General features: G+C 44.3%; 1 protein-coding gene across 6 annotated transcripts; it reads left to right on the forward strand.

Moving 5' to 3' along the window:
- The first annotated feature begins 1,105 nt into the window (after window positions 1-1,105).
- Window positions 1,106-16,782, forward strand: mpp3a (MAGUK p55 scaffold protein 3a). 6 transcript variants are annotated; one of them, XM_078083615.1, is made up of 20 exons: window positions 1,106-1,269; window positions 5,927-5,992; window positions 6,112-6,230; window positions 6,703-6,780; window positions 7,060-7,224; window positions 7,411-7,548; window positions 7,664-7,745; window positions 7,998-8,083; window positions 8,317-8,391; window positions 8,625-8,821; window positions 9,826-9,890; window positions 10,743-10,763; window positions 11,655-11,696; window positions 12,956-13,021; window positions 13,653-13,808; window positions 13,942-14,022; window positions 14,124-14,217; window positions 14,301-14,409; window positions 14,619-14,747; window positions 15,249-16,782. In XM_078083615.1, the coding sequence occupies exons 2-20, from the start codon at window positions 5,956-5,958 to the stop codon at window positions 15,426-15,428; spliced, it is 1,920 nt and encodes a 639-aa protein (XP_077939741.1). In that variant the 5' UTR covers window positions 1,106-1,269; window positions 5,927-5,955; the 3' UTR covers window positions 15,429-16,782. The 6 variants fall into 6 exon arrangements, with proteins under 6 accessions (XP_077939741.1, XP_077939743.1, XP_077939742.1 ...); XM_078083617.1 differs by having other exon boundaries at window positions 7,144-7,224; XM_078083616.1 differs by lacking the exon at window positions 12,956-13,021.
- The last annotated feature ends 233 nt before the right edge of the window (window positions 16,783-17,015 follow it).

Genomic DNA, 17,015 nt, shown 5'->3' on the forward strand with positions numbered 1-17,015 from the left:
TCTGATGCGCCTGCATGTCTGCAAGTCACGTTAATGTACGCAGTTCACTTCACAACGATAGGCTGGAAACCACCCACCATTTCCATATGAATGAAGGGGCTGTGTGTGTGTGTGTGTGTGTGTGTGTGTGTGTGTGTGTGCATCATTAAGATGCTGTGCGTCTGGCTGCGTGAGCCACATGCTGCCAGACAAAGAGCCACAAGCGTAGCTTCAGTCCTGCCAGGCTCAGGGAGGAGGGGGGAAGGGAACGCTCTATGAGAGACAACCCATCGGATCCAGTTAGCGACCACAACATGTGGAAGTGGAATCCGGCCAAAAGGAGAGGCTGCAGCTTTCCCTCTACACTCTTTATCATCTTTTAAAGTGGATTGTTTGCCTCTGTTACATTTAAGACCACGTGCACGCATTGAAATGCACATCCAGAGATGCTACTCGGACAATCGAGTAACTGTTTCCGGATAAACTTCTTGACCTGAGGGAGTTTTGCAACTAATTGCGAGACGGGGCAAGAGGCCGGAGTGAGAGAACGTATTTCACATGGCGTTCTTGTCCAAAAAAGAAAGATGCGGTGAGCGAGACCACAGACTTTTACCAAGAGTCCCAACTAAAAATACATTTGCGGATGATTGGAAGTGCTTTATACTGCTGTAAGTCATGTTCACCCTGTAGGTTACAAAAGGCTGCATACATCAATCGAATATATATCTTTTATTTGAATTTTTTAAATGTATGATAGTTGATAAATTAGAAATCTAAGACTATTTGCAGATATTTGTAGTAAGAGTCTAACTATCATCTAATCTAACAATCTATCATACATTTCCCTGGTGTTTTTCTTTAACATAGTGTTAAAAAAATAGGCTCAAATTATTTCAAGGGACATAAGAGTGGGGGTGCACATATTTTGGCGTCCATGGCTGAAAGGCAAACCTCTCCTCTAGGTTTCCAAAACGCCGCTGCACAATCTGGTGCTGAAGCATCTCCGCTCTTCTAAAGCATCCTAAATCCACGGATGTGGCCAGAGAGAGCGCCGGCGATGCACACGGGGGAGGGTGGTCAGGGGAGGGGCCGAGAGAGGGAGGAAGAGAGCGAAAGAGGCGGACACTCAGCGACAGCAGGTCTGTGAGAGCAGCACAACAGAGGAGGAGGAGGAGGAGGAGGAAGAGGGAAGGAGGAGGAGGAATCAGAGCGAGAGAAACAGTGTAGCTGCAGTCGGGAGAGACACAAACACTGAGAGAGAGAGAGGAGACGATACAGAGACAAGAGAAGGTAAGAAGGCCACATCTGTCTGCTTAATGCCTCTGTATCCGCAGCGGACTGATGCTCTGATATTCAGTGTGTATTTTCCTTTTTCTCCCTGCGTCTGCCAGCTAACGGCACGCATGGGGAGATGTGCTGTGGCACTGCGGAGATATGGAGGAGAGGAGAGGAGAGGAGAGGAGAGGAGAGGAGAGGGAGGGAGGGAGGGAGGGAGGGAGGACCGACCGGCATTAGGATACAGACAGGACTAAGTCGGAATGGAAAGAAAGACAGCAGGTTAAACAGAAGGAAATAGACATCTGCCGGGGCTTTGCTGTGAGGGGGGGGGGGGTTGCCGGGGAGGGGGTGTAGCATTTTTTGGGAGAGTGCAGCAGTGTGTCAGCTGTCAGCATCTGTAGTTTCACCTCCATGTTGGAGGTAAGTTTTTGTTTGAACCACACCCTTCGAGATTCAATTATGCTTTTGTAGTTTGATGCATTCAATTCAAGCATTTGATGAGTGTGTGATTCTAGGAAGTGCGTGTTAGTGCGTGTGTGTGTGTGTGTGTGTGTGAATAGCATGTTGGATGCTGGCCAAACATGCTTAGTGTTTCCTCCCATTAATGTCAGGAGTGGATTACCTGAGTGTGAGTCCAGCCAAGGCGTTCGATCATTCACTGACTTTGATGTTGTCACTCTGAACTGTGTGCGATGGCGTGTGGACGCAAATAGATGTACTGTAGCACCTGTGTGTGTGTGTGGATGTGCCTGCGTTGTGTCAGAATACATGCATGTGAGAAAGGCTTTAGTGCAAGATGGTGCAGTGGTAAATCCTTCTGCTCCTGGCATCGGTCCTCGGTTAAAAAACTTCGTGTCTGGGCCAAAAATGACGTCGTCCAGCACATTGTAAAAACATGTTGCTCACACACGAGCAGTGAGGACCTTTGTCATGTGGCAAAGTAAAATAGCCTCTCAGCGGCAGCCTGCTCGGAACAGCTTGACTGAGCATTTGTTGTTTTAGAGTCTCGATGCCAAGGCATTTTTCACAGCATCGTGGATGACGAATTTACATAAAAATCGAGAGAGTGTGTTTCTTTTGATCCCCACAACGTGGCAATAGTCACGGCAGATGGCATATTTCCCGTGGAAAGAGGGAAAATAACCTCATCAATTCGGTCGCTGAACCCATCTGGTTTCTGCAGTGGAGAAACGGAGGAAGTCAAGACATTTATGGTATTATGGGACCAAAACTAAATATTCAACTTTAACACACAATTTAGTTAGTTTCCTATTACAATCACACATACACACTTTTATTTTTTTACAAGCAGTACTGTAATCAGCCCCTGCCCTTTGCAAAGTGCTCATTTACCCAGAGCTCCCAGAGCATTAATATAACTTTAAGCAACTATTTCTTATGTGTTAATTAATACGGAGGCGTAATGTACTAATGTAATGACTCACACCCTCTATGCGTGTCATAATCTCAGTTTCTTTGGCTTTGTTGGTGAACCGTGTGCTATTTAGTGCCTATTAGTGCCGAGTTGTGCGTGTGACTAGTAGGTGATAGTGCACGTGAGCACGCACCACTGGCTTGCTCATAGTTGATCAGCATGGTACTCATACTGCAGGCTCATCACGTAGCGACCACACACCGGTTCGCCGTCAGGTAAACGCTGTTAGCTTCATCAGCACAGTTGCAGTTGTTTTTTCTTCTCGTGCTCTTTTTACTTTTTGCAATACGCTCTGGTTACTTATTGAAAAGCGTGAAAACCAACTAAACTAGCCATGAACCGCTATTGATTTCCTCTTACGCTATACAAAAATATTGAGTGTTATTGCTGTTTTAAATCATTTAACGCTGAAAGGCCCCCAAAGCACAGGAAAAATAAAATGCTATTCAACTATTAACGGTGGTACTGTGTACTTCTGCCAGAGAAAAAAAACAATGCACTCATTTATTTATTTAGTCTTCCTCCAAAGCAAATTTCTATGATATTGTTAAAGTGTATACATTTTACCCAAGTCATTAATGAATGACCAACAATAAGAATACAAGTCAATGGTTTATAAATACTAACTTCTGATCCGTGTGCATTTGAGCTAAATGTGTCTAGATGGTGGTTGTATGACGAAGGCTGTTGTCTGACCAGCTGACATCTTCTGACCTCATCATGTTATCTGCACTAACCTCTTAACCACATTTGAACGGAAAAAGTCACATTTTGCCCAGGAGGCAACGCAAAAAGCCTGTTTAAGTATATTTGTGGATGAGTGGTAGGTGGTGCTCTCTGAATGCCTGCGTGAGCACGGAGCATCTGTCAGGGACAGTTGACCAAACCTTTTAGGGTTTGTTCAACCCTCTCTGACTAAGCTAATGCTGGTGACGCAGTGTGATTAGTATTTACCCATGTAATTTACTGTTAACCAAAATATTTTTAATGGAGTACAAATGGAAAATTTAGAATTTTATATATATATATATATATATATATATATATATATATATATATATATATATATATGTTTACTTTTTAAACAAAAATGTCATCAGCCAAAAAAGGCTTTAACCATTTAAAGAAAAAAACAATAGTAATGAACTAATAATAGACTTTGATGTGTACTATCTATGTTTTTCCTTACAGCAGTAAATGCATCTGCTTGTGCAAATTCGAGAAAACTATTGTATCCCATTTGCAGTGTTGTTGCTGCCTAGTTGTAAATAACCATTTCATCTTTGCATTGTTCCAGGTTCTAGTAGGTATTGACAGAGAACGCAATGAGACTCCTTAGTCACCCATGGGTGCCAATTAAAGGTGCTCCCACAATGCCTCACTTTGATGACCTCACCACGTAGGTGTAAAAGCAGCTCAGAAGATGACGTAATTCTCCTACGACTCAACACCCAACTGCCACAGAAGGAGTCGTAATGAACCACAAGCCTTTGATTGTTTTGTCAAAGAGAATAGAAATCCGTATGTTACAAGCCTTGACTTTCGAATGTGCTTGTGGTACATCAGAGAAAGTTTTATAATCCTAAATTTGATGACACACTATGCTGTTTTAGCTATTAGTAGTTCCTGGATGCAATCTTTTCCTCATCCTTCTATGTGACATCCTCTTAGTTCATTATTCATGAGCTCATTGCGGTCTCTCTCTGTGGTCGGGATAATCATGTTAAGATTATGTGGCATCCAAGCAAAACGAGACATTTTAGAAAGGCTTTAGGAGGAATAATTTGCCAATTTTCAATATAGAAACATTGAAATAACATTTAGGGTGCTGTTCTGTGTTTGTCATGATTGAGCTGAACAAGCAAATGGATGAGCGCAACCTCTTGCCTGGACATTGTGGTGTATTGTAACTCCCTGCTTCACATAAGCCCCACAATCAACTCTACATTCTTTGTCGTTTGTTTCCAGCCTTGATCCTGCTCTCTTCATAGCCTTTTGACCTGTTTCTCCAGTCTGCAGACTTTGAAAGGATTTAATAATCTTCTTAGTTCTTGGCTTCTGTGTCTCTTTCTTTATCAACCAGTCAGTGTTTCTAGATTGATTTGATATATGCCTTTAGTAGCTGCTCCAGAAATGCTCATTAAACATTGAGATTTGTAAAAATGATGATTTATTTGATGCCTCCGTGCAAGGTAACACGCCAACACAAGATGCCTCATCTTGGCAGGCCTCCATAAGGTGGCAGACAGCACTAACATAAACAGAAAAAGCATATTTGTATTTTACAAATAGACAGCAGAAAGGCACACTACAGTCAGACAGGTTAGGGTTATTTTCTAAACAGTCTGAATATAATATCTGTCAATATTTCAACTGAGTAAACACATCAATGCTGTATAATTACTTACTGAAGATTTAAAATCCTAAAAAAAAATCCAATTTGAGTTACTTAATTCAATCTTTATTGGCACGAGCAAAAGAAGGCCTTCTTGGCCAGAAAAATCCTCCATATTTTTGGAAACACATACTGCTCATTTTTTACATTTAACACAGCTTTGTTGAGTGGTTTTTGTTTTGTTGCATTCTTCGGGTGTTTCGATTTCGGATCCCTCTGTGGTTCCAGTGTTTCCATTGGTAGGAAGTATGGAGAATATTGAGCGGAGTGACTGGGATATTGATCGAGGCTGCAATAAGTCGCTAGCCGACTGTAGCAGCGTGATTCTGTCAGCTTATGAATATATAAAGAGAGTTATTGTGCAAGAATCATCTGGTCCTTTTATGGAGAGCTAAAATGATTTTCTGATCTTTTTCTGAGCATGCAACTTTATTGTATACGATAATCTTTGGACCAGATGATCCCATTCTCCTGCTTTGTTACACACCAACACAAACTCAAAAGGGCCTCAGTGTGATTAATGGTACCAGCAGGGGCAGTTTTGCTTACTTGTTTAGACGGACGACTTACAAATGAACACCTACATGTTTACAGCTCTGCAAAATGGAAAAATGCAGCCTGAATTTACAACATGAAGCCTGATTCATGGCTATAAATACTGAACGTGGGCCTCTGGATGCTTTAACATCTGTTCTACATACTACTCACTCAAACACATGAACGCCATTACCCTTTTTTTTTAATTATTTTGCTTTTTCTGAGAATAGAGTCCCCTCAGAAAGCTGCACAAATCCATGCTGGATGTTGATTTTTTTTAATCATAATCTTTCCCCTTGCAGGTTTCTTCCCCACCTTACCTCACTGCCCCATGAAAGAAGCCATGCCGGTCCTCACAGCAGGAGCGGGTGAGATGAGTTGGCACAGATGGCCGTCACATACCGTCCCGTTCTGCTTGAATCTTGCTCTGCTCCATCTGCTCATGTAAATAAACATGCTGGGTGTTTCTTATACCTCTCCTCCGTAGGGCTCCATGAAACACTGGCCCTGCTGACCTCTCAGCTACGGCCCGATGCCAATCACAAAGAGGACATGGTCTTCCTGAAGGACGTCTTCAGCGAGCGGAGTTTGGGATGTCTCATGAAGGTAAGGGAATTGACCCAAATCTGTCTGATTCCACAAGATATGCACCTATATTTGGAATAAGTAGCAATATACCATTGAATTTATATCCACGATTTACGCTTGTTTTCCAAAATAAAACAAGCTTCTTAATTATCTCAATTATCCTGTTTAAGAAAGAAAATCTCAATTATTTTTTTCAAAAACCTGAATATATGACTTGTTTACTGCTGTGAAAAATATTGTGGCAGATTTTAATGTAAATTTTGTTACTTTGATTTAATATTTTAAATATAGAACAATGTTACTATGTTTGTGTCCCCTATCTTTTTTTTTTCTTTTTACTCTGTTAGTGGGATATAAATATACATAAAAAGAATATATAAAGGAATGATTTAAGGTTTTATGAGTCCTGTTCGTGAGCACACATTCACACATTGTCAGGCACATGGACTCATTCTGTGGATGTCGTTACCCTCGTGTGTTTGCGTTTCAGATCCACGAGAAGTTGAGACAGTATGAGAGACAGAGTCCAACACCCGTCCTCTACAGCGCCTCTTCTCTGGCAGAGGATGTGAGTCCATCGCACACACACACACACACCCTAAATTACTTTTCCACTTGGGCACAGCAGTCGATAACAATGAGTTAGCTCCGACAGAGAGGCACTGCAGGTTTCAAAAGTGAATTTTAATGTTCTCAAAGTGCTGAATCATCCCGGTGCCCTTCTAATGAATCTCCACATCCTGCTGCTTACCAGTTATCAGTGCAGAAACCGCTGACCGTAGCTGCTCACCACTTACCTTCCCCTGTGTGCATGTCTGTTGTGTATCCGTTTGTATGTATTCTACAGTCAAATGCAGCCTGCATTACTGGTCTACACACACTGCACACGCGTGTACTAGGACAGCGCTCATGTGTACTTTGTGACTGGCAGGTTGCAGAGGAGCTTCACAGCGGACCAATGAGCACCGAGGAGAAGGAGCTGCTGCACCTGCTGACTTCCCCACATCTCAAGGTCAAACCCCTTTTTTTTTGCTCTGCTTTCGTTTTTTTGGCCTTATAATAGTATCACCAAATTCATTTGGTCAATTTTCCTCGTCAGACATTTTTCTTTTGCCCATAAAAACATTTCTGTAGCTGCTTGACCTTCAGCTCCACTTGAGAGCGGATTTTTCAGCGCACGTGTTTTCTGTCCCATCAGGCTGTTCTCTCGGTGCACGACACTGTGGCGCAGAAGAACTTTGACCCCGTGCTGCCGCCGCTGCCCGACGACTTTGAGGACGAGCTGGAGGAAGAGTCGGTAAAGATTGTTCGGCTGGTGAAGAACAAGGAGCCTCTGGTGAGTTGTGATTAGGACGAGATTGGAGAGAGAACTGGATGAAAGGTGTAGAGATGATGAGACTGGGGACCCTCGTGTTCTGTCAACGATCTCGTATTATTTGTCTGCACTCCAGGGAGCCACCATCAGGCGGGACGAAGCCACCGGGGTGGTGATAGTTGCTAGAATCATGAGAGGAGGTGCAGCTGACCGAAGCGGTAAATTGTTCTTCTTGCTTTCACACAATAGAGACTCATACTATCATGAGTGTTACCGTGGAAATGCAGGTGTATGTGTGCACAGCACTCTGCACACACATGCTCTATACGAATATGATTGCAGCATGTCTGCGATGTGTGCTCCCCGTCCTGAGAGAAAAGCAGTCGGATCACTGATCCTATACTAGATGTTCAAAATCCTACACACCGATGATATAGTAATTGATGTTTTTTGCCCACTCGTCCTCACAGGTTTGGTCCATGTAGGAGATGAACTCAGGGAGGTCAATGGAGTCTCTGTGATCCACAAGAGGCCGGATGAGATCAGTCAGCTGCTGGTAAGACAAGTCTGCTGCAGATTTAGAGAAGTACTCGTATGCATCTACTACATAGACGTACTCAGAAGGAATGTAGGGCTGTGTACAAAAAAATAAGCTAAAATGTTCTGTCCATCTTTTATTTATTCATAAACAGGTTGCATTGACAGTCCAGTAAAAGCTACTTCTGGGAGCCTTTTAGTGAAAAAAGAGTGTGTTTGTCTTTAATCTGCACTCCTCTCTCCCCCATGTAGTCCCAATCTCAAGGCTCGATCACTCTAAAGATAATCCCTGCCATTAAAGAAGAAGACCGACTCAAGGACAGCAAGGTGAGATGAAGCGTGGTTGTCTGCGCATGCTCAGTGAAACTCACTGGAAATCTTTTATTTCTGTCATTCGGTTAAATACACGTTCTCAGTAATTGCAGAGGAATAATGACTTAAATCAAATTGAAATAAAATACTGAATTGTATTCCCTTTTTCAGGATAAGAGTTTCGCCCATGTTTAGTTTATTCAAAATGATAAACATCTCAATCTGGAGCTTCTTGTTTTCTATCCCAGGTGTACATGAGAGCCTTGTTTGACTACGTCCCGCTGGAAGACAAAGCGACGCCTTGCCAAGAAGCGGGACTTCCCTTCAAGCGGGGGGACATCCTGCAGGTCGTGACCCAAGACGACCACACGTGGTGGCAGGCCAAGCGCGTGGGAGACAGCAACCTGCGGGCCGGACTCGTCCCGTCCAAACTGTTCCAGGAAAGGTAAGGAGACACGCAAAATGTAAACATGTGGTGTAAACTGATCACTGGTCTGTACGGTTCACCCGTATTTATTCCACCCAGCTATTTGTAATCCGACAAATCCACATTTGTGTGTTCCACTTTGAAGGGTCAACTATGATTAGATGGAGCATCAGAGCAGCGTGGAGAAGAAAAAACCCCCCAAAAAGCATTTGAAACACAGCCTTGAATTGGCGCATGCTGATATTGTTGGTGTCATAATCTGTCAGTAGGATGATCCCGGCTGGCCGGGAGATCCCTGCCAAACACTACAGCGTCTGTTGGATTAATAAACAGGGCTTAAACACAGAGAAAGACGCATGGTATCTGAGCTCGGAAAAGCCCACGTGCTGGGTTTTCTGGGGGTAAATAATTATTTAGGATGACATAAGACTTAAATTCTGTTGATGCTTTGCATTTCTGCTGCACATTAAACTCGATGATGACGATGACAAACTCGACAAACAGATGCTACCTTTGTTAAACTGACATAACAAGAGCTCAAGTCTGCTCACAGACCGTATGTTGTGGAAAGTGTTTACGTGCACTAAGCTCAGAAGTCACTCTTTATATTTCATTTTATAGTCAACCAAACGGCTGAAAAAGAAATGCAAAGCTTCCCATAATTGCCACGAAATAACCATAAAGAGACGTAAGAGTTGATGACACCAGACACTCAAATGTGAAATAAAAGAATAAACAAAACTCAAAAATGAAACAAAGAGACCTGAAACAACCGCAAAGACACTTACAACAGACATGAAGACAAGCAAGCGGCGATGTTTGTAGTTGTGTGGTTTGGGAGCAGTGGCGGCGGCCCTGTTGGTTTCCAGGAGTCTCGTAATCTGTCTATAAATAAGTGTTTTATGTCCCTGTTCCACCTCTCTGACGTTCCCTCCTCACCCTTTCGTTTACTCTGTATTTCTGATTTGCTCTGCTCCTGCTTCCACCCTCTCTGCCTCTTTGTTTGCTGCGCATTTCTCCAGGCGACTGGCCTACAGGGTGAAAATGGGCACACTTCCGAATCCAAAATCCCCTAAAAATCCCGTCTGTAAGTTTCTGCTTCCCAGGATTCCACTGCATCTTCAGCATTATTTCCATAATCACGGTTTACTACCTGCAGCATCTCCTAGTATCAACTCAATCACTGTCACTGTAGGAATATAATACCTCCGCTGGATATATGCAGCAATGTTTTTATTGACATTTATTGACATTTTTTGCTGCTAATTGGCATTTTCAGAGGCATTAGTATTCAATGTCGGTCCTCTCCATGCCGCTATGTAGGCTTTTTTTTTTTTTTTTTTTTAAAGGATGAGGGAGATGGAGGGGCACAGAGACGGAGGATCACAGATATGAATTAATCTCTTTCATGTTCGTGGTCCATCTGGCCAGCGAGCAGCTTAAGTAGATCCAGACAAGCTGCACCCACACTGAGGAACAAAGCCTCGACAATACAGTGCGCTTCTCGCTTTCTCTCTCGGCAGCGCGGACGTGGCGTGTAAACGGCCAGGTGAGAGGAGTGGGTGATGTGAAGTGGTGGCTCTTTGCGGCACGTAAGCTGCAGACAATCCGATTAGGCCTGAGCCACGGGGACACAACAAGAGCTTAGCAGCATGGCAGCTCGCCCCCGTTTACGGCAAGCCTGCAGGGACTCTCCTGCCTCCGCCTCCCCCCCTGGGCTCCTCCAACCCTTTGATTCGTTCCCCCAAATCGGCCAGCAGGGGCCTTCTTCATCTGTGACGTCATTGGCGACGGCAATAAACCCCTTCAAACGTTAAATCCTCCATTTCATACATTTCCAGGACATCGTCCTGTTATCTGCAATCTAAAGTGACCTTTAGCTTCACCTGCTCTAACGATTTCGCTCTCCTCCGTTTCTTCTCGTTGCAAACTGTGTCAGATGACCAAGGATGTGATAAAGGTGGGTACGTGTGCGGAAAAACAAACATGAACACACAGTCGCACCCTCATACAAACCACACCATGGAAAAAAATAATCAGAGAGGCCTCAAAGCCTCAATGTGTGTGTGTGCATTTGTGTGTGGTGGTGGAGGGGGGGGGGGGGATTTCTGCTGCTTCAAGCTTAATTCCTCCCCTCCTCCTGCTGTTAGTGCACCCGACTAGAATGGAGATTCTTTGCCTGGATTGTGTGTGTGTGTGTGTGTGTGTGTGTGTGTGTGTACCAGGTGATGTGCAGGCAGAACCGCCTCCCCGGGGACTTTAGCCCGACCAGGCAGAGCTCGTTAAAGATAACAATAGCTCCTCTTTCCTTTGACGTCATCCTCATCCTCATTCTCAGACTCTATTATCCTTTGTTCTGTTCCCTCCCTTATCTTTTAGTTTGCCGCAGTCTCATCTGCTCTTTTCGATGTTGTTGATTTGTAGGTTTCTATTTGCGAGACAGTATGTACCCCGGCTATGAATCTTTGTGGAGGCGAGGCTTGTGTACTTGTGTGTGTCTGTGTGTGTGTGTGTCTGTGTGGGTCACTCTGCTGACAGCTGGCTCCTTTCTAGAAGAAGAGGACGAGAGCCATCTCTCTCCTCCTCTCAGAACTTCACATCTCTCCATCGCGCCCTCGTTACCGGCTGTCACGCCGAACAGCCTCTTCCTCGATATCTCTTGGCCGCCCTCCTCTCTCGCCTCCTGCCGTCTGCCTGCCTGCTGCCCGTCTGCCCCCACTGCCCTCTCCGATGCCCCGTGGCCTGCCCCCCCCCCCCCCCCCCCTTCCTTCCACCTGCCCTTACTCCTTGACTCTTCCAGGTCTCTTTACCCTGTGCTTACCCCCTGTTTTCCCTGCTTGCCTCCCTACAGAGGACTGTGACTGTGAGGGCTATTTCAATGGACAGTACATAGGTGAGAGCGTGTATCTTTCTCCACCTCCTTTCTCCACCTCCTCTCTCCCTATCTGCTCTTTGCCTGCTGCGGCCTGGCTGTGCGCTGGTTTCCCTGGATGCTTCTGGGCTTGGGAGTCAAAACGGCTGCTTGACTTGTCTGGGGTCGGGGGGAGGTTTTGGCGGGCGATGGGTCCAGAGACAGAAACGAGAGGAGGGAGATGAATGGGGGAAGACAATAATGGAATGGAAAGGAAATAATAATAATAGTAATGTGAAAAAGGAAGTGTAGGAAGTGTCGCCTCACACTTCTGAAGATGCCAGTAACAGCATACAGTGATAAGAGATAATCGTGTTAGATATCACAGTATGGAAGCAAAACCAACGCAGAATGTATTACATTGACAGCAAATCATTGATTGTTCTAACACAGATTTTTTACTGGTTTATAAATGTTTCATTACTTGAAGCTTCCTGAAAATGTCTGGTGCTCCTTAAAGGGGAAAAGGAGACAGTGTTTGATTGGTAGAATTCATTCGTATTTCTAAAGATCAGATCAGCAGATCTGGTCATTTAGTAAGTGAATGAATTTGAATAAATGAAAATAAAATGGTGTTGAAGTAGAGCAGTTTTTCCAAGATAATTCCAAATTGTAGTTTCAATTGTTGCCATCCCAGTAAAGTGTCTTCAAAATGAGTTGGAAAGTATTGGAAGTTTACTTATTACTAATTGCATGGTGTCCAGGTTAAAATAAGAGTGGACGGAACACTTTAATCCCCTTCATTCTCAGCACCTTTAGCTCACCTCTCCCCCATTTACTCCCCCCACATCCTTTAAGCCGCTGGAATGATGACGCTGATGAGGACAAGGAGCAATCGATACACAGCTGAAAGCTTATCAGCCTTCCTTCTCCCTTTAACACAAAATACATTATTAAAACAGTATTTGTGCTTTCTATCGTGCACTCTGCTTGGAGCTGAAAATCCCTCCCCCACATCCCCCCTCCCCATTCTCAACCTCCCTCCCTTCTGCCTTTCATCTAACTAACTGCCCCTGTGCTGAGGCCAGTGAACTGCTTGCCCTTTCACCCCCCCCCCCCCCCCCCCCCCCCCCCGCCCTCCAACCCCGCCCGCCCGCCCCCCATACCTGCCGCCCCCCCCCCTGCCCACGAGGGGCCCTGCTGCGTTGGGCATTGCACACTCAACCAGGCACGTTTGCTGCTCGTTCACCCTGTGTGGAGGTGTGAGGCTGAGTTGTGTGATGCTCTAACGCCAGTTACAGTCTCTCCTAAGTGTAAAGCAGTGGCGCCCTCCTGTGGCCAGGTGTTTTCCTGGGAATTTTATTCAGGTACAGTGGCCATCTCGTTCCCCTCGGGCACACACCACTGGAGGGGGGGATACAGACAGTCCTGGCCATGGGAGACCCTGATTTGCTGTCACTCGTAGCTGATGTGGTGTTTCTCAGGGCCAGGCTGAGCCGTCTGTTCCGCCTCAGCTCTGGAGCCTCTTTTAGAGCAGCATGCCTTGTTTTTGTTGGAAAATCATTATGATTGTTTTGGATCTTTGAGAGCTGTTTTGAACTCGTCAAAGTGTGAATCAATTGTACAAAGTGAACTTAAGGAATGGTTTGTTCAAAACTGTCTTTTTCACCTGATGACGTGAACATTAGCTGCATGTATTTCTCTTTTTGGTTGAAGCATGACGTCTAATTGGCTCAAAGTTCAGCCTAATATCACAAGATCAAGAAAGAGTGAGCTAATCTCATCCCTGTGCACTGTTGACAAGGGTTTTTAATGCATGATCATCAATGTTTTTTGCGTTTGCTCACTGCAGCTATCTAATAACTGTATTTGAGAGCAAAACAATTGTATCTGCATCGTGGAAGTAAAATAGTGATTTATGTTATGAATAACTTGATGGCCCGTGTCATCTTTTTTCTTTCTGCGCCTCCTTCCTGCCCGTCTATGGCCTCGCTGTAGCCGGTCTGCGGAGGAGTTTCCGGCTGAGTCGCAAGGACAGGCAGGGATCCTCCGGAGAGGGTTCTGATCCTGGGGACTCCGACTACCTGACCTATGAAGAGGTGACCCGCTACCAGCAGAGGCCCAATGAAAGGCCCCGTCTGGTAGTTCTGATTGGTGAGGCGGAGTCCTTGAAAGGCATACAAGTGATGATACTGACACCTTGTGGATCAGAGCGTGTGTTACAACGTGTTGACGGTACATAAATTCTGTTCCTCTCATTTCAAAACACACAATCCTGGAAAAAAAGGATCTCTTGGAGCACGAATCAACGAACTCAAACAGCGGGTGATTGCGGAAAACCCACATCGCTTCGCAGTGGCGGTTCCCCGTGAGTCATCAGTCATACACATCAATGTCCCCATCAATGTACACATCTACACATACGTAGACCTATGTGTATACATGTAAACCTCCTCTGTATTTCCACAGATACCACCAGGCCCAAGAAGCCTCATGAGAAGGAGGGCGTGGAGTACCATTTTGTCACCAAACAGCAATTCGACGCAGACGCTTTAAACAACAAGTATGTTCGGACTGACACTGTGTTGCTTTTGGGTGAACGTAAATCATTTGTTCCCCGCTGAAGGTGTCGCTGTTTCCCCGCAGGTTCATAGAGCACGGGGAATACAAGGAGAACCAGTATGGCACAAGTATAGAGGCCATCCGCTCTGTCCAGGCCAAGAATAAGATGTGTGTAGTGGATGTGCAACCCGAGGTAGGCGTCCTGCTACAACCGCTGAGCGATGACCACATTCAAAATGTATCCCACGATCACGTGACTATTGATGAGGGCGTGTTGCAAGTGGGATCAGATCTACTCACTATGTGGAGCGTCTGATGCATCACTGCTGAGCCTCTTCGATCATGTCTGATCTCTGTGACCTCTGTCTGCTTCACTGTTTTGTGAATCCACCGTCCCTGCAGGCCCTGAGGAGGCTTCGGACAGCCGAGTTCAAGCCCTACGTAATATTTGTCAAACCTCGTGTTCCTGAGAGCCGACGTCGTCGCAGCGCTACGACTTCACCGGGAGGAGGAGAGCATGGCCGAATTACAGTGAGCCTAAATACTCCCTTCGCAGTCGTTAGATAAATAAATAAAGAATTTTACCTTTACAGTTTTGAGGTACTCCCAATGTGCATACACAGAACGGGGTACAGAAGACGATAGAAAATAACATACAGCTTGAAACAACAACATAAGAAAGACATTGCATCAACTAAACGGAGTGCTATTGACTTCAGTTAGCACAACATTTGGTGACAGGCCTGCAGCTGAGTCATAGTCATTCTATTATGTGAGTGCACAAGAAGTATTGTCAGTTCCTGTCCAAGGTCCTATTTACTGGTGGATTGAACAAAGTTTCCATTGTTTGAGAACTTGGTGTGATAATGATTGATCAGGTAGTACCAAGGGTTGCCAGGGAAACAGTGAATGGCCGGTGAATAAAATTGACGGTCGACTCAAGTTTATTTTCCTCGGCCAGAGACTGTGGTATAAGAAGCGTTAAGCGTTTGGGGTTTGCGGTTCCGTATCAACCGTTACTTTCTGCGATAGGACGAAGATCTCCAAGAGATGCGCCAGTCGGCGGCTCAGATCGATCAGCAGTACGGACACCTGGTGGACCGGATCCTGGTCAAGGAGGACTCGGCCAGCGCCTGTGCAGAACTCCGAGGTATCCTGGAAAGGCTGGAGCGGGAATCCTTCTGGGTACCTCTCAGCTGGGTGCGGACCTAAATATCCCCCCCAGCATCTTCCAGGCGAACTTGACCCCGACAAACCAAAATTCTCCACTGCTACGCCCTCCCCGCCAACTCCCCCAACTCCCCCAACTCCCCCCAAGAGCTGGTCAGACAGCAAGGAACTAAAGCACTGATGGGAGAGGAGGGTGTCTGCAACCAATAAATCCATCTGGACACTTCATGTCATATTATTCAGGTTTGGTTTTATGACTTATTTGACAGATGCAAGTTCATAGATAAAGACCAATTTTATTTTCTCAGGCTTTTTCACGCTGCATAGTTCATGAGATGGGTGATCCCGCCCACAGGATTGCTGACAGGCAGCTTTATTATGACTCTTGGAGTACATTTATTACCATGTTTGCTGTTTACTGTTTTTTACTTTTTACTGTTTTTTGTCCAACTGACATCCAATCTCCGAGTGCTTCCTGTTGATTTATACCGCTCATGCATCCTGTACAATTTTACAACCAATCATATATTCAGCTAAACAGGAGAAATTGATATATCAAGTTAAGTGAATGAAACTGTTCTATTTGAAAAATCGAATTGCTACATACGGACAGAAACTAAACAATATTCAAATGGAATGTGAGAATTTTATTTTCTACAAAACCGTTTTTATAAAACGCATGGAAACGCATCACTCATTCTCATTTGTAAATATTGTAAATGTTAACTCCTCATGTGCCAACGAATTCTCGTAGCACCTCGATGCAACCTGTTTACCTTTGATCCCCGGGAACCCACATCTGTCCGTATGGAGAATAATGTTGTGCACAAAATATCTGTGGATGGATGTCACAGTGTATGTTCAATTACAACAACCTGAAATGCTCCTTTATGTACAGGAATTGGTTACGTACAGTTTCCTTCCACACGTCTGTATTTTTGACTACAGGGTTTTTGCTTTATTGTTAGAGACGAAGCAGAGGTGGGAGAGGTAATATCACTCTCCCACCCCAAATTTAACTGAAAGAGAAGTTGAGAAAATACGTCTCAAAATAATCAGCTAGTATTTTCTTAATTTAATACATTTTTAATTTAATTATCAAGGAAAAATGAATAAGATTTCCTGGTTAGGCTTTCCAATCAAAGACTACGTGTCTTTTTCATTTTTCACACACAGGAGAAATCATCACAGAGATCAATATTGGTCTTTGTATAACATGAAGTTTTGATTAACTATAGTTACTTATATTATTATTTTTTGTTGTGTGGTTAAAATTAATCGGCTTTCAAATCAGTTTTAAACATGCATTTTAAATACGGATCACTTCATGTCCCTGAATGTTGAGTTTGTAATGTGACCTGTGGAAAGTGCCATAATAAAAGCTAGCTGAGTCTAATGTTTGATCTTACATTTTTCTTTATGATGTGCACCCTCCTCATATCCAAATTGCTCCATCTTCCACTCTTGAGTTGTATTATATTTAAAGAGTAAAGAGAATTTAATTATATAATTATATTTTTCACATTACCATCCTAGTACTAATTAAAGATATGACATGCATAAAGTCACAAAAAACATAGAGAGAGGTTATAGAGGTAAGTATCCTGTCCGCTATATTTTAATGGATTG

Source organism: Gasterosteus aculeatus, chromosome 11 (genome assembly GCF_964276395.1).
Source record: "Gasterosteus aculeatus chromosome 11, fGasAcu3.hap1.1, whole genome shotgun sequence".
Lineage (NCBI taxonomy): Eukaryota > Metazoa > Chordata > Actinopteri > Perciformes > Gasterosteidae > Gasterosteus > Gasterosteus aculeatus.